This window comes from Aplysia californica, unplaced genomic scaffold (assembly GCF_000002075.1).
Source record: "Aplysia californica isolate F4 #8 unplaced genomic scaffold, AplCal3.0 scaffold00488, whole genome shotgun sequence".
Taxonomy (NCBI): Eukaryota; Metazoa; Mollusca; class Gastropoda; order Aplysiida; family Aplysiidae; genus Aplysia; species Aplysia californica.
In genome coordinates this window covers 144,745-167,736 of record NW_004797758.1, presented here as the reverse complement: position 1 = coordinate 167,736, position 22,992 = coordinate 144,745, and the positions used below count along the sequence as shown (strand labels likewise).

At 39.0% G+C, this 22,992-nt stretch overlaps 1 protein-coding gene across 1 annotated transcript in view; it reads right to left on the bottom strand.

Moving 5' to 3' along the window:
• The window catches only part of LOC101860436 (transducin beta-like protein 3), a 29,024-nt gene that overhangs the window by 3,826 nt on the left and 2,206 nt on the right, over positions 1–22,992 (bottom strand). The window contains exons 2-21 of the mRNA XM_005105723.3: positions 18,011–18,062; positions 17,122–17,217; positions 15,907–15,954; positions 15,262–15,339; positions 14,292–14,440; positions 13,676–13,846; positions 13,133–13,208; positions 12,356–12,443; positions 11,588–11,790; positions 10,677–10,871; positions 9,754–9,860; positions 8,130–8,337; positions 7,342–7,443; positions 6,656–6,724; positions 4,520–4,590; positions 3,738–3,894; positions 3,331–3,389; positions 2,661–2,764; positions 975–1,046; positions 74–232 (exon numbers count right to left, since the gene is read on the bottom strand). Of these exons, the coding sequence (XP_005105780.1) occupies positions 74–232; positions 975–1,046; positions 2,661–2,764; positions 3,331–3,389; positions 3,738–3,894; positions 4,520–4,590; positions 6,656–6,724; positions 7,342–7,443; positions 8,130–8,337; positions 9,754–9,860; positions 10,677–10,871; positions 11,588–11,790; positions 12,356–12,443; positions 13,133–13,208; positions 13,676–13,846; positions 14,292–14,440; positions 15,262–15,339; positions 15,907–15,954; positions 17,122–17,217; positions 18,011–18,062 (2,264 nt within the window). The remainder of the gene's footprint in view (positions 1–73; positions 233–974; positions 1,047–2,660; positions 2,765–3,330; positions 3,390–3,737; positions 3,895–4,519; positions 4,591–6,655; positions 6,725–7,341; positions 7,444–8,129; positions 8,338–9,753; positions 9,861–10,676; positions 10,872–11,587; positions 11,791–12,355; positions 12,444–13,132; positions 13,209–13,675; positions 13,847–14,291; positions 14,441–15,261; positions 15,340–15,906; positions 15,955–17,121; positions 17,218–18,010; positions 18,063–22,992) is intronic.

Below are 22,992 nucleotides of genomic sequence, written 5' to 3'. Positions count from 1 at the left end.
TCTCAAACTACCTGTGTTTTCTCTCTTGTTTGCTTTTTTTTCACTTTGTGATGTAACACATCAAGGACCTTACCTGTGTAGACGGTGAGAGCCTCTACAACGTTCTGGATGTCCGGCAACTGAACCAGTTCTCCTGGCAGGAAGTTCCGCAGGATCAAACTCAACAGGAGCTGAGCCACCTGGCAGTTGCGACTGTTAGTGTTCCAGTCCACGGCAAACTTGAGCAGGGATCCTGGAGATGGGAGACACACAGCTTTTACTGAATTGAGCAGTCTTTTTGAAGTAAAAGTAAAAGCGATCCTTGTAGTGACAAGAGAGCAGAAAACACATACGTGTCTATGATGATTGTACAAGTTTAAAACATCTGTACATGCATTGTGCACTTCTGTTTTGTTAGGACTTATGTACAGATTATGTACCACACAACAAGTACAGAGTTGATCAGTTTTTCTGTACAATTGATGAGCTGAAGCTTAGTTTTTTTCCTTGGGAATATGTTTTACCTCACACTGACACACCAGTTGTCTACTATACATTTTTCAGAAAATAATAGGCTTCATCTGTCAGGCGGAAATTTTTAGGTTTGAAACAGAGTAGGGCCTAAATTAGTTTTTCCTTTTTTTCTGCAATATTTTCTTTGTACCCAGTATCAAGTTCTCTGTATCTAGTGGAGTATTAACTTCAGTTACTACAATATAACGATCAATATCTTCTCTGTGTAGTTGCACAGTCGTCAAAATGCCAGTGTGGAGAAGCAGACCAAAGTATGGAATACATCCTTCAGGAGTGAAGGACATCAGAGCCGAATGATATGAAATGTGCCCCCCCCCCCTACTTAACACTACAGGAGAAACTGTACGGGCCAACAAAGGAACTGAATAGGACGGCCCAGTACATAATAGATACGAGTCTTCAAGTGTGACTCTATATAGAAGAAGAAGGAGACAAAAAAAAAGTTTGAGACTGTACTTCACCTATTTGATCCATTCGCAATTTGCACACCAGCCTCTCCATTAGTTTCGCACCATCCTCCTGCTTCACAATTTCTGAATACACAAAAAAAAAAGTAAGAAAAAGAGATACAAATTATTTTACAACCCCCCCCTCCCAACTAATCGTTCAATATTCCTGAATTACTTACAATAACATCAATGTTGGAAGATTTAAAAAAAACTAATTTCTTAGTCTTCATGCTGAAAATGTAACCCTCACAGCCTCAGGTTATTTTCAGCCCTCACTTTCTTTTGGCCCAAGTAAAACTGGACCCCTCAGGAGCAGCCAATACTGTGTCTCCAAATTTTTACTCACATTAAAACAATTGATACTGGCTTACTGCTTTTGTTAGAAGTTTTAGAAGATAAAAAAAGTAGAATATTTTTCAGAGACAACTGGAAAGCTTATGGTAAAAACATTTCGCTAGTGTTGAGGTGGCTGCCGCCCTGTGAAGGAAATACGAATCTGGGCCTTGGGAAACAAGATCTCACAAGGGAAATACATGCGACTCAAGCTGTAAGGGTTAATGAAAGGCAACTAATACTACCTAGCATCTGCGTTTGTCGCGCCACGATTTTTGGCATTGTTTGGCCCGCGAATCGTGGCTGCGATTTTTGCATTTTTCAAAAAAGACAAAACAACAAAGCTACTTTATAACGTATTAGACATGTATTTCGATAAGTTTTAAGATGTCCATGTGTATCTATTTTCATGCGGGGAATATAATGGTACATTACCGTACTATTTATATTGGTGTCTCTTTTATTTTCCCCTCTTTATTGTGTTTTAATTTGTTGGTGTTTTAATTTTTCTAAAATTGTTCGGATGATTTGTTCTTCTTTTTTGTGTGTGTTTATACCGCATAATGTCATTTAATTTCTGTTCCTACCCTTTTAAAAATATAAATGTGTTATGTTAGAGCGCGCTTCCACTAAAAACCGAACACTGACACCGGGACGCCCCAATTGCGAGTGATTCCATAATTTACATGTAATATCCTGTAGGCCTGGATCTCCTTTTCCTTGAATAACACACGTTTAGGGTTAAAACAGCCAATCTTCGGATAGGTGGACACGCGCCCTTATTTGTTAATATTTGGGGTTATTTATCCGAGCTGTTCTAATTTTGACTTCATTCTGTTGTGAAATCTTTATTTTTCACGTTATTACCCTGTGGGTGACTACAAATAATATTATGGATGCTTAAAACAGAGCACAAGAAATTTCTGGTGCTTTAGATCGTTACCTTTATCAACATATTGCTGTATACATCGTCACAGAGAGTTGAAAGCTTCAAAATTAATGGCAACTTTTGCCACTTTTTGTGGCAACTTTTGGACAAAAAAATGGCAACAAACGCAGATGCTAGTACTACATTGACATTCTAGACAGGTTGTCTAATAGAATATTGATATGACTTCTTTTACATATTATAGATCAATATCAACATTTCAAACATACTGAAGAACTCAAAATGTTTCCATCCTATCCTGAATTATCAAAAGAATCCAAGCCACTGTTTTTCAGAAGAAAAAAAATTTAAATAATCTACTACACTTCTAGTTAACAGTCTAAAAATCAGCAAATTAAGAAGGGCAAATGTATACTGGCAGTTCGTTTGATATAAAAAACATCCATTTAGATTGAGTGGGCGCTAGAAATTCATACCTTTCATCACATTGAGAGCCATAAAAGGTTTGTTTAGAGAAATAGCAAGACCCAGAGCTCGCACAAACTTTTTGTCAGCAATCAGATTGGACAAAACTTGTTCTCTGAGGATAAGAAGAGAGAGACAAGGGTACAAAAAATTATCTGTAAAACAAAAACACCACCCCCCAAAAAACCCCCAACAAATTCTTCACAAAAAATTTCACAATACTGCCAGAAAAGGGACATAAAATGTAGAGATTCAAGTATGGTGAAACTTTCACTATTCACAGAAGAGAAAAGCACACTTGCACAGAAACGTTTGGCATGCAGGTAGAGCATCAGTTTCTCATGCTTAATTCTGGAAACAATTGCTGACATTCGACAGGGATTAAAGAATGTCTTTTCTTCACCGTTTTAAAACGCCGTACAACTCAAAAACAGTCTGGCCCTGAAATGATCTCACCATGTAAGACCAAGTACAATATGATTTACACAACCTTGCATACATTTTAGCACTTGCACGAAATATAAAATAATAATAGAGCTACACTTCAGCAACATACTGGTGATTAACTTATCTTCATTCAGTAACATCCCCCACCTCCAGAAACAAAACAAAATAAATCCCAACTGACTACAAAGATGTATACAAGAGGTTAAAAAAAAACAAAAAAACAACCCAACTCACTGAACAATTTGTTTCTGCATCTCCTCTTGCTTGGCCACTTCCTCCTCTTCAGTGACATCCTGAGATGACAAAGATAAAGTAATTCATGTACAGAGTATCAAGATCATGGGTTCGTTTCGATTTAGTAAGAGTTTTGTGGCACTTCTACACAAATAGGTCATATAAGTACTGAAGACTGGAGGTCTTACGAGAGACTAACAAAAAATGAAAAGGAGAAGATATAAGGATGATAGATGCTTGACTGGGAAGAAGGAGTAAATCATACAAGAGCACCCATGAATTCATCGATAAACTCATAACTACTAAAACTAAATTTTGTTTAGGGAATCTGCTTAATACAAAGAAACTCTGTGGTTCCCAAAAAGTTCATGTTAGTTTTACTGTACTCAAAGCAAAGCCTTTCCTACCTTCCAAAGGATGAGAGCAGAATCAGCTCCGCCTGATAATAAATAATCCTCTTCCTTGCTGATGGCAGTGGCCCATACTTTAGCCTCGTGGCCATCCAGAGTCTTGAGGCATTCACTAGTCTTGATCAACCACAACTTGAGGAGGCCATCTGAGCCACTGTGACAACACAAGACACAAGAAAAGTGAAGGGGGTATATATTTCAGTGCTTTTACTATTTTAGTATTTAATATTCTCTCAATCATCCAAGCCACTTTGAGATTAGTTAGGTGGCACCCTGCTCTACATCAGTGATTAAATTCTAAAATTCTAAGGAAAGAATAAAAACAGAAGAAAAATGTACAGATGCTTGAACCCACTCAATAAAGTGATCACAAGTGTACAAATAATATCACTCAAAGTAAAAGCATGAAACATTGAAGCACATAATAATATAAAAAGAACAAAATAAAGTTTGAATAACTAACGTGGTATCAGTACTCAAAGTTCATGCAAGCTTCCTTTCTCTTTCCTTTGACTTTTTCCAATAACCTCAGTTGCATATATATATATATATATATATTGTGTTGAATGTCTAACCAGTCAGACCAGTTCAGAGTGAGTGGAAAAGACTTTTGAAATTAAAAGAGGAGAGGAGGAGACATTATATGATAAGAAGAGAGAAATAGACACTAGGCTACACAGAAGGCAACAAATCAGAAGCAAAATGATGCAAATGAAATTGTATGACTGAAAAAAAGGGAAAAGAAAAAAAGAAGAGAGAATTAAGACAAATAAGCTTACCTGGAAAGTATCTGGCGACCTTGTGATAAGAATGAAATGGACAGGACAGAGCTGTCATGACCTTCAAATGTCTGAAAGGGAAGAAAAATGAAGAATGATACAGGGTAACTAACAATTTTCTCAACCAATCAAGAGGTAGTGAGATAAACAGCTTCTTCTTCAACAAAAACGACAGACTATTGGGCACTTCATGTATCATCATGTTTACTTTCACATCTAAGTGCATGAAATGTAAACTTATGTAAAAAGACTCAGAAATGTTCAAAACATGTATGGCTTAGGAAAGAGGAAACCATAAGTTGTTAAAAAAATTTAAGAACACCATCCTGTAAAGAATGTCACTGCAGGAAATGACCTCCAGAAATACCAACTTTTTGCAGCATAATTTTCCACCTAACTACAAATTAAACTCCAGGTCTTTACAAAAACTAAACCGTTAACTGCAAGAAATGAAAACAAAAAAGCGAATTAAGCACACTTTGCTTTACCAAATGCTTCCACCAGCTGAGGCTGAAAAGTAAGGAAAATTCTGCCGGGGGTCTCCAAAACAAACAAGGAGCATAATATAGCCTAGATCTAGATCTACATTGCTATAGAGGGTTTGATACAATAACACAATAGAATTGGAATATTAACCCTCCATAGATCTAGATCTAGTAATCTAAATAAATCTAGATCTAGATCTTGTAGAACAAGTGAATAGGAATAGGCCTTGAACTAGAAATTCGCATCCGATTCCGAACAGAGGGACTAAGCTGAGTCTAGATCTAGAATCTAGATCTCCAGATTCTAAATAAATAAATAATTCACGCACCTGATGAAATGCTCTTTACCAACATTAATATTACAGCACAACCTATGATAGGGTTTGACACAATAGAATTGGAATATGAATCCTCCATTGAGGTCTATAATGATCCATATAAATCTAGATCTAGTCTAGATTCTATAAGAACAAGTGAGTCGGACTTGAATGAATCCACACGATCTGAACAATTGCATTAGTCAACAAAGGAAATTCAAAATGGCCGCTCAAGCACGAAACTGAAAGTAGATAATTTAGGCCGTCGTCCTTTTTCGTATTCGCATTTCTACTCAGGTTCCGACAATTATGTTGGTAACGCCGACGTCGGCAGTCAGCACGAAAACGAAAGTGTCGACAAAGCCGACGGGGGAAAAAGGGGGCGCTGGCAGTCGGCCAGGCCTCGCACTTGGCCAGGCCTCGCACTACGCACATTGTCTGATACAGGTGGGCCTAGCGATAGCATCGGCCGGCTCGCGGGTCGGGTCGCGATTGTCGGATTTCAGACGATTGTCGGCAAACATGCAGGTCTAATGTACCTTCACAATACAGTTACCCAGCGTATACCCTAATTTTCCTCAATTTTCACGTCTGAATGTCGCATGTCACAACCTCGGAACACCACTTCGAATTATTCTTAATTTTAGTAGGTTTAGCACAAATTTCTCTAGATCTAGACAATAAATTTGTGAAAGTTTCTAAGATCACAAGTCGATATACTTGATCAACGCGCAGATTTTCAAGCCGCGGCAACAATCCGAAGATAGACAGAGGGAATGAGTGAATGATAGAAAGGAGGAAAGTGGCACAAAAAGTTTGCCAGATTTTGGTCAATCAGCACGTAAAAAATGCACTGCCGACCAACCCACAATGAATGCATGGGGCACAGCGGATGGCTGATGGCAGGAAATGCGCAATCTGGCAGGTTTCTATACCGTAACAAACTATTGTCGAGAGAATTACCGTAAATATCCGTAACTTATACTATACAAGATGATACGAAGGCGAGTACGGGTCTTTTGCTACGGAATTTCGGTAGTCCAACGCTGTCGCAGATTTTTACGGAGTGAGTTGATAATGATGGAGGAACAAGTACGGAACTGGCAGAAAGTACGGATTTCCATAAAAATACGGAAGAGTGGAAGCACTGTTTACCAGACAGATGGTGTAATTTATAGAAATCGGTAGAGGGTTAAAAAAGATAAAGAATGTCAAGGCATCGTTACAGTGGCGTTGCATACTTATATGGAGTTCTTTCCTTTCCTTGTTGCTGTCATATACCCTAAAAGAGTGAAGGCAAAGTTTCCTGTTTTTATGCTAGGGACATAACTCACCCTAACACATGAAAAGTCTGTGATGCTCCACAGCTTTATGTGACCATCTCCCGAACATGTAGCCACCACCTGATCAAAGTAAATAAAAAAGATAAAAATGATCAATGAAGTAACAATACATGTAAAAACTAATTCTGTTTTAAACATGAAAAAAATGAGATACAAGTAAGCATAATTCAAATACAAATATAATGGTCTGCATAAATAAGGAAATTCTTAGACTTGAAGACCACTGAGTTTATCAAAGCAAACACAAAACCATTAAGATCTGAAGTTTTGAGACGGTATTCTAAAACGACACCCTTATCAGTCAGATTAAGGTACAGGAGCTATCTGCCCCTTTCACACAAATGGCTTGAGACGTTGACAAACACAACAATTTATAAGAACACAACGGCCAACTTTTCAAAATCAATAAACAGACTCGACATCAAGATGGTGGGCACGGATCAAACAGACCAGCCACTCTATCAAATCTAAAAATCAGGATCCTGGGGCAAAAAAATTGGGGTCTGGTGAAAAAAATCGGGATTAATGACAGACAACTCAGGGTGACTGCCAAGCTGGCTTAAAAATTTTCCAAGAGTGTCCATAAATATATCCATGTGTATGCATGTATATGCCCTGTGTGTGTGTGTGTGTGTGTGCATGAGCATGCAACAGAATATGACACTTGCGACACTGACCTGGTCAACAGGTGAGAACTGGACGCCCCAGACTCCCCGTTTGTGTCCCCTGAGAACAGCCAACAGAGTGAGTCCATTTAGACTGTCGTTCACGCTCCACACCTGGTCATGAAAAAGGAAAGACAAAAAAGGAGTTGAATGATAACAATAACCAGGGTTGGGTTGATTTAAATCAGTTGATTTTTTAATTTAAATCAACTTGACTTTTAAAATAAAAATCAGTGATTTAAATCACTTTTTAAAAAATGTATTTTTATTCAGTTTATAACATATTTCAACATTCAGAATTCCTTTCCTTGGTTTCATAAAACAGATATAAGGTTTAGTAGACTAAATCTAATATAATCATGCTTAAAAGTCTGCTTTTCCCCCTTTCACTGTAAATTAATGCAGTATTCAATTTACTTTTTTCCCATAATTGAAATTAGAGCTGGGTTGATTTAAATCAGTTATTTAAATTTTTTTTTTAATCAACTTGATTTTTAAAATAAAAATCAGTGATTTAAATCACTTTTTAACAAATGTATTCAGTTTTAACATATTTAAACATTCAGAATTCTTTCCTTGGTTTTATTAAACAGATATAAGGTTTAGTAGACTAACATAATCATGCTCAAAAGTATTACAGTATTCAATTTACCTTTTTTTCAAATTTGAAATTAGCATTTTCTTGTTCTTTTTAGACAAACACAAGCGCGCTCTCTCTCTCTCACACACACAGTAATAAAATGAAAGTTTATCTATGCATAATTACCCCCCCCCCCTTTCAAGCAAAATAAAAAAATCACCTTGGCAGTTTTGTCCTGTGATCCTGTGGCAAGAATTTTGTCGTTAGGAGCTACAGCAATGCTGTTGATGTCTTTATCGTGAGCATGCTCTGTGGCACACACCCTCAAAGTAGACATGGGTGTCACATCCGACTCTACAGGGAAAGCCCAGATTTTCAGTGTCCTGTCCACACCACCTGATGCAATAAAAGCTGGACGTGCACCAGATCTGTCCAAAAATGTTTTTATAAAATAAAATTTAAAAAATTAGTTAAAAGTACATGCAGTTAAAACATTTATTGAACCCTATTTTTAAAAAAAAAGTTCAATATTTTTGGGCTGCTTACAGTTCATGGAGCCCTTTAAAAAAGGACACTTGACTGGCATAAAAAGGGACTCTAGCTATCAGACCATATAAACGAGACTTCATCCAACGAAAGCACTGACATGGCCCTCCACATGTGTAAGCTGCAAATTCATTTAGCGCTTCACATATATTCAACTGTATTACCTGTCCTGTCTATAACTATAAAGTATAACATAATAACCCCTCTTAGTTATCTGTGATTTTGCCAGTCAGAGTAGGCCTACATGCTGAATAAGAAGCGGTGTACTGAGACTGGCCGATAAACACACAACCCAAGAGAACTTCTTTGAGCTGAGACAGTGAACTATAATAACTTAAAAACCCATGTTACTGATGAATAGAGATCACAATTTGATGAAATCTTTCATATAAAAGGCACATAAGTGATTCATGACTAAGAAGTTCAATCTGACATAGTCTAAACAGCCGTATGCACTGTTCACAGCCGAACGCTCCGTATCCCGGACTCTAGCACGGAGATCATCAGGAGAGAATGTGTCACTGTTTCGGGCTCTTCCTCTCTACAGCTTTTCTGACGCACCGAGCCCCCTCTCTGATGTGAGGTCTCCATGCTAGTTCGACTGTTTTCCTCTGCTGCTAACTTTAGGATTCATTCCAGCCTGCGTCCTCTCGCTTCAACCAGATCCAGTGACTGGCTTTCTCTGCTGTCTCCTGAAGGGAGTTTGTGAGTTTGTTGCTTTTCTTTGCAGTAAGTCCTGCCACTCTCATCCACTTACGGGCGCTTGTTGCTACAAAACCTCTGCATCCTACCTCTACCGGAAAATGGGTTGCTTTCCATCCTGCCTCCTCACATTGTTCGACGAGTGCCTCGTAACGGTTTTCTTTCCGCTCATGTGCGGCATAGATATTGTCCTCATGGGGCACCGTGAGCTCTACCAAGTGCACTTCTTTGTCTTTTCCCTCCCATAACACCATGACTGGCTTTTTCGTAGTTGGAATGGGGAAGAATCTCTCAAAGCCCTTTAAGTCAGCGGCTACCTCCCATGTGCCTCCGCTCTGGTCTTCCATGGCTTCGTTCGCTTTCTTTCCGTAAGTAACCTTGCTTCCTTGCGGAACGAACGCAATCTTGGAGAGTCCATGCTTCTGTATCTTAGGGGCGTATTTTCCTTCTTCCACCTGTTTTGTCCCCATTGTGGTGAGCACTTTCAGCACCTCATTGTGCCTCCAGGTGTATCTGTTAAGAGCCAGGTTTTAAGAGACAAATTTTAAAGATATGATAAAAACAACTAAATATAAATGAAAATGAGTTTTTCCTACCTGGCAAGCGATGCTGCTTGCACTGCTTGGGTGTGACCTTGACCTGTGGCCACACAAGTTACATATCCTGTGTCTGATGATAGCTGCCACAAGCGAATGCTGGAATCCTGAAAAGGGGAAGTTTACAAGTTAAAAATCTCCCTTGAGGCCTTTTCAAACACTCACAAGTATCAGAGCTGTGATCATATACAAGATTTGAGCTTCCTCCCACCTAAGCAATAAAATGATGCATCTTTGAACATCAAACCCTTTTCTTCTACCATTTCTTGCTGATGTAGACCTGTAAAAATATATAATACTGTTTTATAAAAATTTCATCTGCCATCCTCATTTCATTTCCAGAGACAACGAAGTCTGACATTTCCTTTAGTAAGATCATCCATCTCGGTTTTTTTCCACAAACCACATATACTAAAGTCTAAAGTTAGGAAGAAATATCATAAAGATCGTCATTCATCAGAGCGGGTCCCAAACATTTATGTCTACTTATGACAGTAGACTTCTAATGTGATGCCTTAGTGGAGTCCAAGAGTTCTAGCTTTCAAATGACTTTTATCATTGTCAGAAAATTACAGAGATATCCAAATGGTCAATTATTGTTATAAAGCAAGACGTATGAGCCACACTTGAAAGCTTGGTTCTATTATACAAAAAACCTGCGTGCTACTAATTCAAGTGGTAGACAGGAACGGACGATAATACACAGGTGAACAGACACTGGACACAGCACAGCTACATGGCTCATTGAGTGGCACTAGCAAACGAGATAAAAAGTGAACAGAGACGCAACAGGAAAAAATACAACAATTAACAAAAAGAAAATTCAAGACTCTTTCACACAATCAACACAGAACTCCCAGACAAACAAACCAATGAGGACTTAAACAAATGTAGTATTCACAAAGGGATGTTCAAAGCATTACCTTCGAAGCAGAGACAATGAAGTTTCCATGAACATCAAGACAGGTGATGATATCAGAATGACCTTGGAGAAGCTGACATTCCCATGATTCTTTGCTGAAAACTTTGAGCAGCTCCGTATTGGTTGCCACGGCAACATGGCTGTCCCCATCACCCACAAAGCGCACAGAGAGAACATCGTCCAGATGACCACACAGCTGAGGGAGAAGACACAATGACTCCTTGTAACAAAATGCTACTTTAAATTTATTTCAAGCAGACTTCTGGTGGGGACTAAAAAACGCAACCCCTAGTAAACAGTTAAATTCTACTAAAAATAAATAAGCAAATACCAAAACAGATTTTCATTAACTCTTTATCTCCGGCAAGCCACTCCCAGCGGCTTGCGGTCGGAACCATTGTGTCGGCGAGCAGCTGACAGCCACTCGGGCACATTGCTTTACGAAGACTTCAACATCAAATTATTTTTCGTCAATTGCTGAAAACAGGTCCCTTATACCGGATGTTCATTCATTCGATGAAGAACTATAAAAATAGGTTTGCTAGTTTCGATTCAATGACCCATTTAATGATGTTTTTGTCATTTTTACACTTAGCACCAAAGATAAGGCCCGGTGTAGTGGGTTTACCCCCCTCGGAGATAAAGAGTTAAAACTGTAATGACCATTTGCTGTGATCATTATAAGCACAGAATGCGGTAAAATAACATCCAGACCCAAAGAGAAATAATCTCCAGCCTAGTAAAACAGAACCACCACAAAAAACCCCCAGCAAAACAAAAACGAAACATCATTAATACATGCTGTTTCAAATTAATCATTAGTTAAACGTTAAATTACCAAAACTAAAAGAATTTCTTTTTCCTTCAAAGAATACGTGACAAAGCGACCATACGTAAGCCACCACATCCTACCTGCTTTTCCGTAGTGAAGTCTTTGCTGAGAATGATGATGTTCTGGTCATAGGTGGCCAGTATGATGCCATTGAGATCTGCACAATACACAGCCTGAGTGAGGTAGGCATCACCGTCCTCTTTGCTACTGTCAAGGTCGCTCAATCGACAGTTGTTGGAGTACTCACGCTTCCCAGATTGAGCATTGATCACACGGACTTCTCCTGAAATCGAACAGAAATACAAAATATCTAATCAAAAGTCATCCCTGAAAACTGGAATAATCGGGAAAGTCCAGGTAGTTTCTGTGAAGTTACTGAGTCTTTCAACCGAAGAAATGCAAGAATATAAACCAGCACCTTGACATGACACAAAGAACAAACAAGTCACTGACAAACAAGAGTGACATGACAGACTAAAGACAGTAATGGATAACAAACGTAAAATGTATCTAACTATACATAATGATAAACCCCAGCCTGGGAAAACACTCAACAGTGGGTTATATATCAGTAAATCATTCTTGTTCTCACAGAATGCGCAGGAAATTCAAACAGCATGCACATAAAAAATGTTATCCCCATGGTCACCAAAACCAGTTTCCCCCCATGATATATTCCGAGGAAATTTATACAAAATACAATGAAAAATGCAGGTCATTGTAGACATCACAGGTTGAATGAAACGATAAGCAGCTTTTGTCACCATGGCATCTTGGCTTTTCGCACAGATATGAAAAAAAATGATGAAAGAAGCTTGTCCCACGAGCTATAAAGTTGTTCAACTCACCAGTGGTGCTGACAGTGATGAACCGAGAGGCCTCGTCCTCATCCACCAAGCTGGGGAACTCCAGTGGTACCAGGACACTCACAATGGGCTGGAGGTAAACACGTGAAGAAATCATATTAGTCATTTTGTACATCATTGCCACTCGTGATTTGGACCAAAAGCAACTTTCTAGGAGGCATCGAAAGGACTGTTTAATCAATTGCATGAGACACAAGTTTCAAAAACTAAACATCTTTGTTAATTTAAGCATTGTCATTATGATTTTAAAACAGAAAAAAGAGACAAAAGTAGTGAAAATGTTACAGACTGATATCTTATGGCTTCTTGGCTAAATCTCTGTTCAACTCTTGCATGCCTTACACCTTGTTTTACCAGAGCACCACACAATTAATGGTAATTAATTCTGAGGCAAAAGCAGGCATACTACCAGGGGTGACACTGGGACCTTGTGAAAAAACTGGAAAATTTACAAAGTTGTATTAGCAAAGCAAGTGAAAATTAATACACACAACTTATCTAGAAAACAAATACTTAGAATAATTACTGTTGTGCTACTGAAAATAATGTTGAAAAAAAGGCACCCCTGTACTACAGAACAGTAGTCAAAGCAAATATAAGGTACCGGTGCCAGAATAAACTGACAAAAGTACCCCCCCCCTTCCCCGTAAATAAATGTAGATACATGAACACACTCTTCTGAAAAATAAAATAATATCAGCACAACAACATCATGCTCCAGGTTGCTCATTAAGTAAATATTACAAGTCAGCAGCTCACCTCAAATACTGGAATAGTCTTGAAAACTTTCCATTTGGCTGTTTTCCAGACACATACGACGTTGTCTTTGCCCGCACTGGAGTAAACAGAAACACAAACAAAGAAAATTATACGTAAAAGGTGTAGCTAATGTCAATCTTAGCACACGAAAAGATAAAGCTAAAGTCGATGGAGGCAGGCAAAAAGACACACAAAGTGTGCATTAAAAAAATCAGTCACATTAACCATAACTATGAAGGATTTAATGTTTTTACATAGTGCAAGGCACCATAATATGTGCGGCCACTCTCACAACCCCTCACAGTGTGAGAGCAGACATTTGCGAAAAGCTGAGCCTCTACTTCTTCAGGTGACAGGTCTGGAGCAGACATTAATGATCATGGTAGCCCACCCCTTTCTGTTATCTGTCTTCTTGAGCAGCACGGTTTCTCTCATTGTGTTAGCCGCCACAGCAAAGCAGCATTCAACGCAGAGTAGAAGAAACGACCCTCAATTTTGTGTGATATCCACGTATAACATAAGTCTTCCGACTGATCCTCCTACCTGTACATGGTATCTCCACCGTCAGCAAAGGCCACAGATGTGACTAGACTGGTATGGCACTGACTCGACAATATCAGGCTGCTGGACTTCAGGTCCCATATTTTCACAGTGTAGTCCTCTGCTGCTGTCACCAATTGCAAGCGGTCTGGACTTGGGTGGAAAGAAGTCAGTCTGATCCCAAGAAATAAGAAAAACACATATAAGTATAAATAATATATGGAGAGAGAGAGAGAGAGAGAGAGAGAGAGAGAGAGAGAGAGAGAGAGAGAGAGAGTAAAAAAGAACAGAGTTAAGAAGACCAATGAAAAACTTCCATACAAAAGTTTAGGGTTAACAATAGGTATCTGAATAAAATGAAAAGCACTTCTATCACATTACACTTTCTGTGTGTGTTTAAAAACCTTTTTAACCCCCCCCCCCCCCCCCATAAAAAAAACCCCAGGAAAAGAATTGTTCTGAAAATAAAAACAGATTTCAACATTGAGTTAAGCTAGTGAACGTACTCCATGCTTTATCTTATCTACCTAAATATATCTAACACGGTCAATGTACTATTTTGAGAAGAGGTGCATTGTAATAATTTAATGAAGTTCTCCAGTGGAAAAAGAAAACTAACCTGACAACTCCAGTGTGGCCCCTAAAGTTATGTGTGAAGTAGCCGCGCACGATGTCCCACAGTTTGACTGTGAAGTCCGCACTTCCCGAGGCAAGCAGTGTGACCGTAGGGTCGAAAGCCAGAGAGGTTACTGGTGCATTGTGCACTGACTGAAAAACATAGGAAACAGAGAACTTCTACAATACAAAGGAAATCTTAAGTCCATAACATGAAAAAACATCTCTAGATTAATACAATTGAACAAACTTTGATTATTTGATTCGAGAACTTTGGTCTTCACAGACCGATTCTATCCACAATTCCACACCCCTCCTTAGCAGGGTCCCTCTTAATCAAGGTCGTCATTTTGATGGTCTCCATCAGTAACAGATTGCTGATTCGTCTGCCAGGGTTGCAGAGGCATTCTGAGGTTCCTATGTCCCACCCGTATTCCTTTCCCTTTCAGTATCTACTGAGGCAAACTATCCAATTAATATCATCTTTAGTGACAGACTTGCATTTCAAAGGTTTTGAGTTCCATTCCTGGCTATATAGAGGAAAGATGCTTTACATGGTTTTCTTCATTTCACCCACTTGCAAATGAGTACTTGGCAACCAGCATAGACAGTAATGAGGGATAGCAACATGCACTTCACAGGATGCAGCTCTGTAACTCCACCTTGAGACCGAAAATGTAATTCACAATGAACAGAATTGCCAAGTGGGTTATTATAAAGTCTGTGAGCCTTCTGGGGATACACCACTATAAAAAGTACTCACAATGAATAATAAACACTCACAGACATACTGTATACACTAAATACACATACATATCTTCCTTTGGCATGACTTTGCCTCAGCATTGAATCTTATAATCACAACTTCTAAGCATTAGAATGAACACCATCTGAGCATATTTGGAAAGTTTTCTAACATGGGGGTACTTTAAAAAAAAAGATCATACATCTCTACAAGACAACCATCCACTCACCCGCCATGTCTTGACCAAGAGCTTATCTTTCCACTTCCACTGCCTAAACAGCTGATTCTGTGTGGCTAAGATGAGGAACTAAAAGAGCAAGAAAATAAAAGCAATGTTATTTAAAGTCTATCAGATAACCGCATGACACATAAGAAAACATAAAACAATTTATTTGAATTTGTATACAAAAAGAGAAAAAAATATTGTAGGACAACTACTATGTGAGTAAAAAAAACCACACATACAAAAAGCATAAAATAATTTCAGAAACAACACTTCAAGTTTCTTAAAATCATCTGGATCACTATTTCATTAAGTCTTATGGATGCATCAAAACAATTTTAGTTGCCTTAATTATATGAATTATCACATTAATAAAAAATTCAAACTTTAGTACTTAACTTTCAGTCATAATGTGAATCCTTCATAAAATTACATCGCAATTTATACCTCTTTCAAATAAAGTGTGCAAAAATAATTAATTAAACAAAATCAGTTATTACATAAGAAACAAAATGACTCAGTCCATAATTTGAGGAACTTACACAGCTCTGTATCTGGTTATCTTGAAGAATTCACATATTTTTGTCCATGAAAAATAAAACATGGGGAAAAAAAATCATATTTAGAAAGATATTTATACGATTCACTTACTTCATCATCCTTTGTTAAAACGAACTGGGTGATTTCTTCATCTTCCTCCTACAAAAAAGGTAAAAATCACATACATTAGATACTGCATCAAAGTGTTTGTAATTCATTCTAAATTGCCTTTACATTTTAAGAAGCCGTGCAGACCTGCAGCTATGCAGGCATTAGGTTAATGAAAACCCTCTGTATTTAAAGGATTAGTTTTGTTTCTAAAAAATCATTTTGTGGAAGCAACTATGGACCCCAACAGTACCTTTTTTGTTTTTTTTGTTAAGTGTTTTACAGCGCTCGCAACTGCATAAGATCATATGAACGCATGGGACACATTAAACATTTTCAGTTGATAAAAGAAATTTTGAATTTTTCGTGGGTGGCAGCCCAAGCCTACTCTTATCGATTTTGGACCGCCAAGGGATCTTTAACGAGCACAGCTTGCACATGGGACCTCCCGAGATTTTTCGCCCCTGCCCAAAAAGGCTAGGTGTAGATATTTCCTACCCTAAGATCAGGGGAGTGGTTGAAAGACAGCAGTAAGAAGGAGCCAAAGAGTAGCAGACAGTAGAAAGGCTGCAGAAAGAGTCAGGAGCCCAGAGGAGGTGAGGGGGTTGGGGGCAGAAAGTGGAGACGAAAGCAGACGACAGAACATTGCTAGAGAGCAAGAAAGGAGGTGAAAGGAGACAATTTCAGAGAGGAAAAATGTACGTTGTTTTCCGGATTCGAACCCCGGACCTATTGAATGAGAGGTGAACATCTTAACTTCTAGGCCATGAGAGCCCCCTCCCCAAAAGTATGAAATTTAAGTGCAAACAAAATTCAATTACACACGATATAGCATATAAGGGAGAGGGGGACCAACAAAAATGAAAAGCAACGGAACTGGACTGTCCACTGGGATGACAATTTATTCTAAACTATAAATCACAGACTTATGTGCAACATTTTTTTAAACCCATATTTGACAAGAGTTAAAAATTGAACTACCCAGTATTTTATAAGGCTTCCCAATTTTTTTTCTAACTACGGTCAGGACATCCAGTGTTATAACATTATGTACCTATGTACAAATCTGCTAATCTACATCAAGTGGGACTAACTTTGGTGAAATATCTCTTCTCAAATTCCTGACTGTAGAATCTGAGACAGTCCTAGGAAATTCGGGATAGTTGGCAAGCCCGTTGCACATAGGACTTACATGAATGAGACAAATTATGTGCGTACCTGTCCAAAAGTTGACTCAACCCTTCCTGTTTTGACATCTACAACTTTGATCTCTTTGCCACAAGAACAAAAAAGTTTGCCCCCATCACTTGTCACCTGTAGGAAGATAAAGCAAAAGATGCACAAACAACAACATAAACTTTTATTCAGTAACTGAGTAAAACAACATCGACCTGAGTTGCATCCCCGAGCAGCAAACCCACCTGGACCGCCTCCAGCCTCACTCACAAATTTAGGTACCCACACTAAAACTGCGATATAATAACTTTCCCTCCAAACAGCTACAAAATTAGCTGACAATAAGTGCATAGATGTGTATGAAAGGTAACTCTAAAGGCTAAAGGTTTTTTTAAAACTTGGAAATGATGGACTGGAGCAAGTTTTAGAGAAACAGAGTATTCAGATTTTCTCATGGCCAGGTAGGTGGCTGCCTGGATATGAGCCTTCTCATAGGCCGTCAACAATGAGTTAAATCCAAAACTGCACAAAAAAGAACTGAAAAACACTCTGCTCAGCAAATTATATATTTTTTCACAAGAGAAAAATCTTTACGAACCAATTCAAAAAATTGTAAAAGGAACAAATAGAAAAATGTGTAAGCAAAATCAGGAAAAAAGCCACAAATTATCATTAAGTACTCCTTTTTTGGGGGGTAAGTGTTTTACGGTGCTCGCAAAACTGCATATATATATATATATGAGGTCACACGAACGCGATTAAGTACTAGTTTTTACTCATCAAGTACACTTCAGTAATCTCAGATACAGTAGTAATATCAGCCTAAAAGCAGTTCTGATCCAGGAATATCTTTCCCTTCAAGCATAAACATTTGAAGAGTATTTTTAAACAAGCAAAATGAACATGAAAACTTTTTAAAGGGTGACAATACCTGAAGTTGTCCTCCAGTGAAAAAGGCTGAAAACTTTTCACTAAGGGCAAAGCTGAAAAATAAAAATGATGTCACTGTTATAACTGTTCCACAAATTTAATGTAAGTTTTACTACTACTCTACTCCTGTCTTTAATTGACTGAAGTGCCGCCACTCTTTTCCCTGTTCCAAAGTGCTAAAAATATATTTTACAATGATTAAAACAATAGAACCGGAATGAAATTCATGAAAATTTCAATTGGAAGAGGCTAGCTTAAGTACGACAAGACAGCTGGGCTAGCCGTACTTATTCTTGATATGAGATGGCTAGACTGACCATTAAAAAAAAAGGCCTACTGAATTGTAAATATATAAATTTTTAGTTTGCAGTACCTAAAATATTTGTATTTGAGACGAAGCCAGGTGCCTTAATGACGGTGCATGTATTTTAAACCTCCTGTTTTCTAATGTTAATAGGGCCTAAGATAAGTACGCCTAGACGGGCAGTCTAGCAGTATTTAAGTACGGCTAGACTTTTTGGCTAGCTGTACTTAAGTACGGGTAGACAGCCAGGCTAGCCGTACTTAAGGACGGCTAGACTGTCAGGCTAGCTGTACTTAATATTGATGGCTGAATTGTAAATGAAATTTTTAGTTTACAATGCCTAAAGTATTGTATTTCAGACAAAATCAAAAGGTGCCTTACTGACTTGCATGTATTTGAACCTGAATAATTACTAGATCTAGACCTAATAAGACCTGTGTACTTAACAGGTTTGAGTCGATAGGGCCAAACCTAGATCTAAGTACGGCTAGACTGGCTAGCCACTTCGATTTCAATTCTTCTAGGGGGAGGAGTAAGGGTGTCTTTGAGTGTGCACATATATACGTAGGCCAATAGTCTATAGCACAGACACAGAACAGCACATAGAAGAAGTTATAAGTTGTACAGATAAGTTTCAGGTTTATTTTATATGGGCTGAGTGAAGGCCATTTCACACTATGAACATTAAACAAAAGTGAAAAAAAAAAAAAAAAAAAGGACACACACAAAAAAAAACCAATATCTAGAATCTAGATCTATGGGCACTCCTGTACAATAACGGTCCCGTTAGATCTAGCACTAAATCACACAACAATGGCTACTGGATATCGACACTGACTTAAATATTTGGTATCATGTTTTATCAGTAAATCTAGCCTAGGCTACAAAATGAGCAGTAAAATATCAGTAATTTAACTTGGGGGTTTCAGGGGGGCTTGCCCCCCCTGAATTTGACCATAATTTGATGTTTTGCCATTAGGTTTGATTGGCTATCTCTCCACAGGCCTATCGGCACGTGAATCAAAAAGTAATCGTTTAGAACCATAAGTAATCGTTGGTGGGGTCAAAACAAGTACAGTAGTCTCTGCCTAAGATCCCACTGCTTACGATCCCGGTTCGCTTAAGATCCCGCTGTTTTCAGAAAACAGAATTTTTATATAAATACAAAAGTCACCCCTAAGATCTCACTCTGATTCACTCTGAAGGTCTGCATTCGATTCGGCTAAGATCCCGCATTTCAGATCATGACATGAGGAACAAAAACGCGGGCGGGCACTGCCGATCAACCACGACTGAAAAGTTGAGATCAATAAACTGACCGTCGCGTCAAAGATCAGCCACTCACGTGAATGTGATCACATACACACGTTGTAAAACTCGAAGAAGCCATGCAATGTTTGCCCCAAACGGGATCACACCGGGGTGTGAACAGACTGACACGTTTGTTTTCCCCACACATCGCACTCACACCTGAGCTCTGCCTTCGTAAGGGAAAACGACGAATGGTCACAATTTTTCGATTTTTGTATTTTTATATATTTCATAGAGTATTTAATTATGCATCTGATGGTGTAAAATTTTTTGTCTTATCCTAATCCGTTGTTGCGTAATTGAGAGTTCGTCGTTTTCCCGTACACTGGCGAGCTCCGAGCCAGAGCTCAGTGTAAGGGAGAACGACGAATGGTCGATCGGTCAAGGATCACTGCTTGTTCGGCATTGTCCCCTGGTCTCTGCCGTAGGGAAAATTTGACATGGGCGACGGATGACAATTGGTCACTGTTGCGTCAGTACAAACATACTAGGTTTTTAAAAAACAACCCACAGCACCACCCCCTCCCCCAGAGTACCGTCGACCAGGTTTATAAGAATGTATCACTTAGTGTGTCTTTCTGTCTGTCTTCAGGCCTATGCTGATTGTGTGAATTGAGAAGAGCAGGCGGGAGAGAGGGGAAAACGGATGGGAACAGGGGGAAAGGGGTGGGAATGGGAGGGTCAAAAAAGTATTAAGGGAGAAATTTATTTGCACGGCATATTAGCTTCCGCCAGATGTTCACAGACAGACTAACGTCATGTTAGTTTGCTGTCCAGTCATTTGACATCCCAAATCCCAACGATGGTTATAGTGCCGCAATTTTGTCTAGCACGTGTCACTGGTCGACATCCTTATAGAATTACCAAGCAATTAATGACACTGCCTTATGAGAGTAAATTTCTTTGTCCAGCTTAAAAAGTGGACGTATTGTGGCGACACTTAGTCTTGCTTTACGATTTTTTATGACTTGATGGACGTTACGATCGAGTATAATAATGTCTTGCAGATTCAAACTGTCCTTGTCGATCTCTACTTTGTGGTATGTTTTCCGATCCGATCAACTGAATCCTTTATTAAATACAAAGCGCCGTATTACCTCTCCTGAAAGCGTTTGTGATACAGTCTTGTCAGATTGTTACATTTCGTACGAGAAAGTTTGACTTTGCAATGATCTGATTGTATTATTGACATTGTAACATTGTTGATCCTTTTGGTCGTGCAGGGTACATTTTGCAATTAACGAAAATAAAAGTAAAATCGCTTCTGAAGAGAATACAATAAAGAGATATCATGGAGATCAAACTTTTGTTCTGAATGAGACAGTTTTAAATCAAGCAGTTGAAAATGTGCGCACATCTGATTTGTACGCTGACTGTAGTATTTAACCAAGCGAGGAAGGCAAATGAAGGACGTTTACCGAGTTACAGTTGGGATATAACAAACACCTAACTTTACACATAAAATAATAGCTAGTTTGTATGTACGTTTTATTTTTATTTGTAGTAACCAGTACACAGTCATTACTGTCAATAATGCGTCACAACTGACCATCGCCTACTCCCATAAACGTTCACGAGTGTAAGGGAGAAGGAAGAACTGTACCATTCGTCGTTTTCGTGTACATCGCGGGTGCGCAGAGTAAGGGAGAACGACGAATGTCGAATAACTTTGCTTCCTTTTAACCTAAACCATTCAAACTTAAGAAACTGTATTGTGAGCACCCCAATCAGATATCTGGTGAATTACAGCTTAAAAGAGTGAAAAATAGAAGAGTTATAAAGTGAAAACAGTTTTTGCCTCTCCTGAAAAATTTGCCTCGCTACCTGCGCAGGACCATTCGTCGTTTTCCCTTACGACGGCAGAGCTCTCCCCCTAAACTTACATTACTCGCTGGGTGGCCATTACTCGCTGGGTGGGTAGGGCCTACACGTTCGCTCTAGGCGGGATCATATTGAACCGTGAACTCTTCTCTGACCATTGCAGCAGTTGTCTCTACTCCCGAATTTGCGAGACAGACTGAATTTTAATTGGTGTGGTCACAACGTAATGGAGGGGGGGGGGACTCGGTCAGAGATGGAAAGTTATAAATTTTCGATAGGTAAAGGGGAGGGGCAACTGGATAAGCGTGCAAGTCTTGAGACTCACGACACGATAGGATAATAACACGGCTGTTACCGACCGCCAGCTCGCGGCACTCCCCATAACCCGATACTCTGTGACCCCGGTCACCGCGTCAGCGCCACCGGTTCACTGCCGATGCCCAATTACGGTTGTTTTCTTATCACACAATGTTTTTTAAGCGTATAAACTGAGGCAGTAAACAAAAAATATTCTAGTAATCTCACAGAAAATCACACACACTGAACGATCAATATAGTGTGGGCACGTAGGAGTGATCTGTTACAGACTTACAGTTGCCATAAAACTGTATGGTAATTATGTAAAGTTGTTAAGGGGTCAGATGTTTTAAGTAAAAATAGAACATGATTCTATCTTTTGATTTTGACAAAATTACGGTAGCATGATGAAAATAGGATAAAGAAAACACTCATGTGGTGGCATCATTGTGCGCTTCATCAAAACAAAGATATTGAAGCTTGAATATAGAATCACAGAAAATTAGGGTCCTTGATAAATATCATCACAGTGCACTTACTACTCATTTACACATGTACATGATACATATATGTAGGCCTACCCCTGAAACTGGGAAAATTCGTCAGTCCTGCGTCGTTTTCCTGCGTTTGACTGTTTAATTTTCTCTTAACTAAATGAGTATTAAGTTTTTCTTCTTCTTTTGTTAGTGGTCGCGTTGGAGAGATCTCTAGAGTCTGAGAGAGGAGCTTGCTGTGTTTAAATGCTGGAGAAGTAATGCTATCTACCACATGCTGTGTAGGTTTGGATGGCGTGGACGTAGCAATAGGGGGGGACTTGAAGCTCAACCTCACTGTGGCTTATGGTTGATGATGCAGCACTAGTGTCGAGAGATGAGATGTCTTCGTCCTGTCTTTCTTCATGCCTAGTATTGTCCTCTGTATGTGTTTGTGTAGATGGCTCTGCAGTTGAGTTGATTGTTGACTTTGCAGTCTCCAAATGTATGTGGTGAATGTGTTGTCTCTGTAGTTTCCGATGCTTTTGTTGTTTCTAATTCTACTGGAATGTTCTTGCTCCCGATTGATGTGCGATGATAGTGTGTGCATATCGAACAGTCACTAGCACATATATCAGACCGAAAAGCGGTCCACAAATTTGAGTAGGTTTCAGCTGCTTTTCTTGTCTTACTGTACACGGCGTCCAGAATTCCGTCTCAGGGATCTTTTAGTTAGCCCGGGCCCCACGCGGTAGGCCATAAATCACCGGCAGGTGA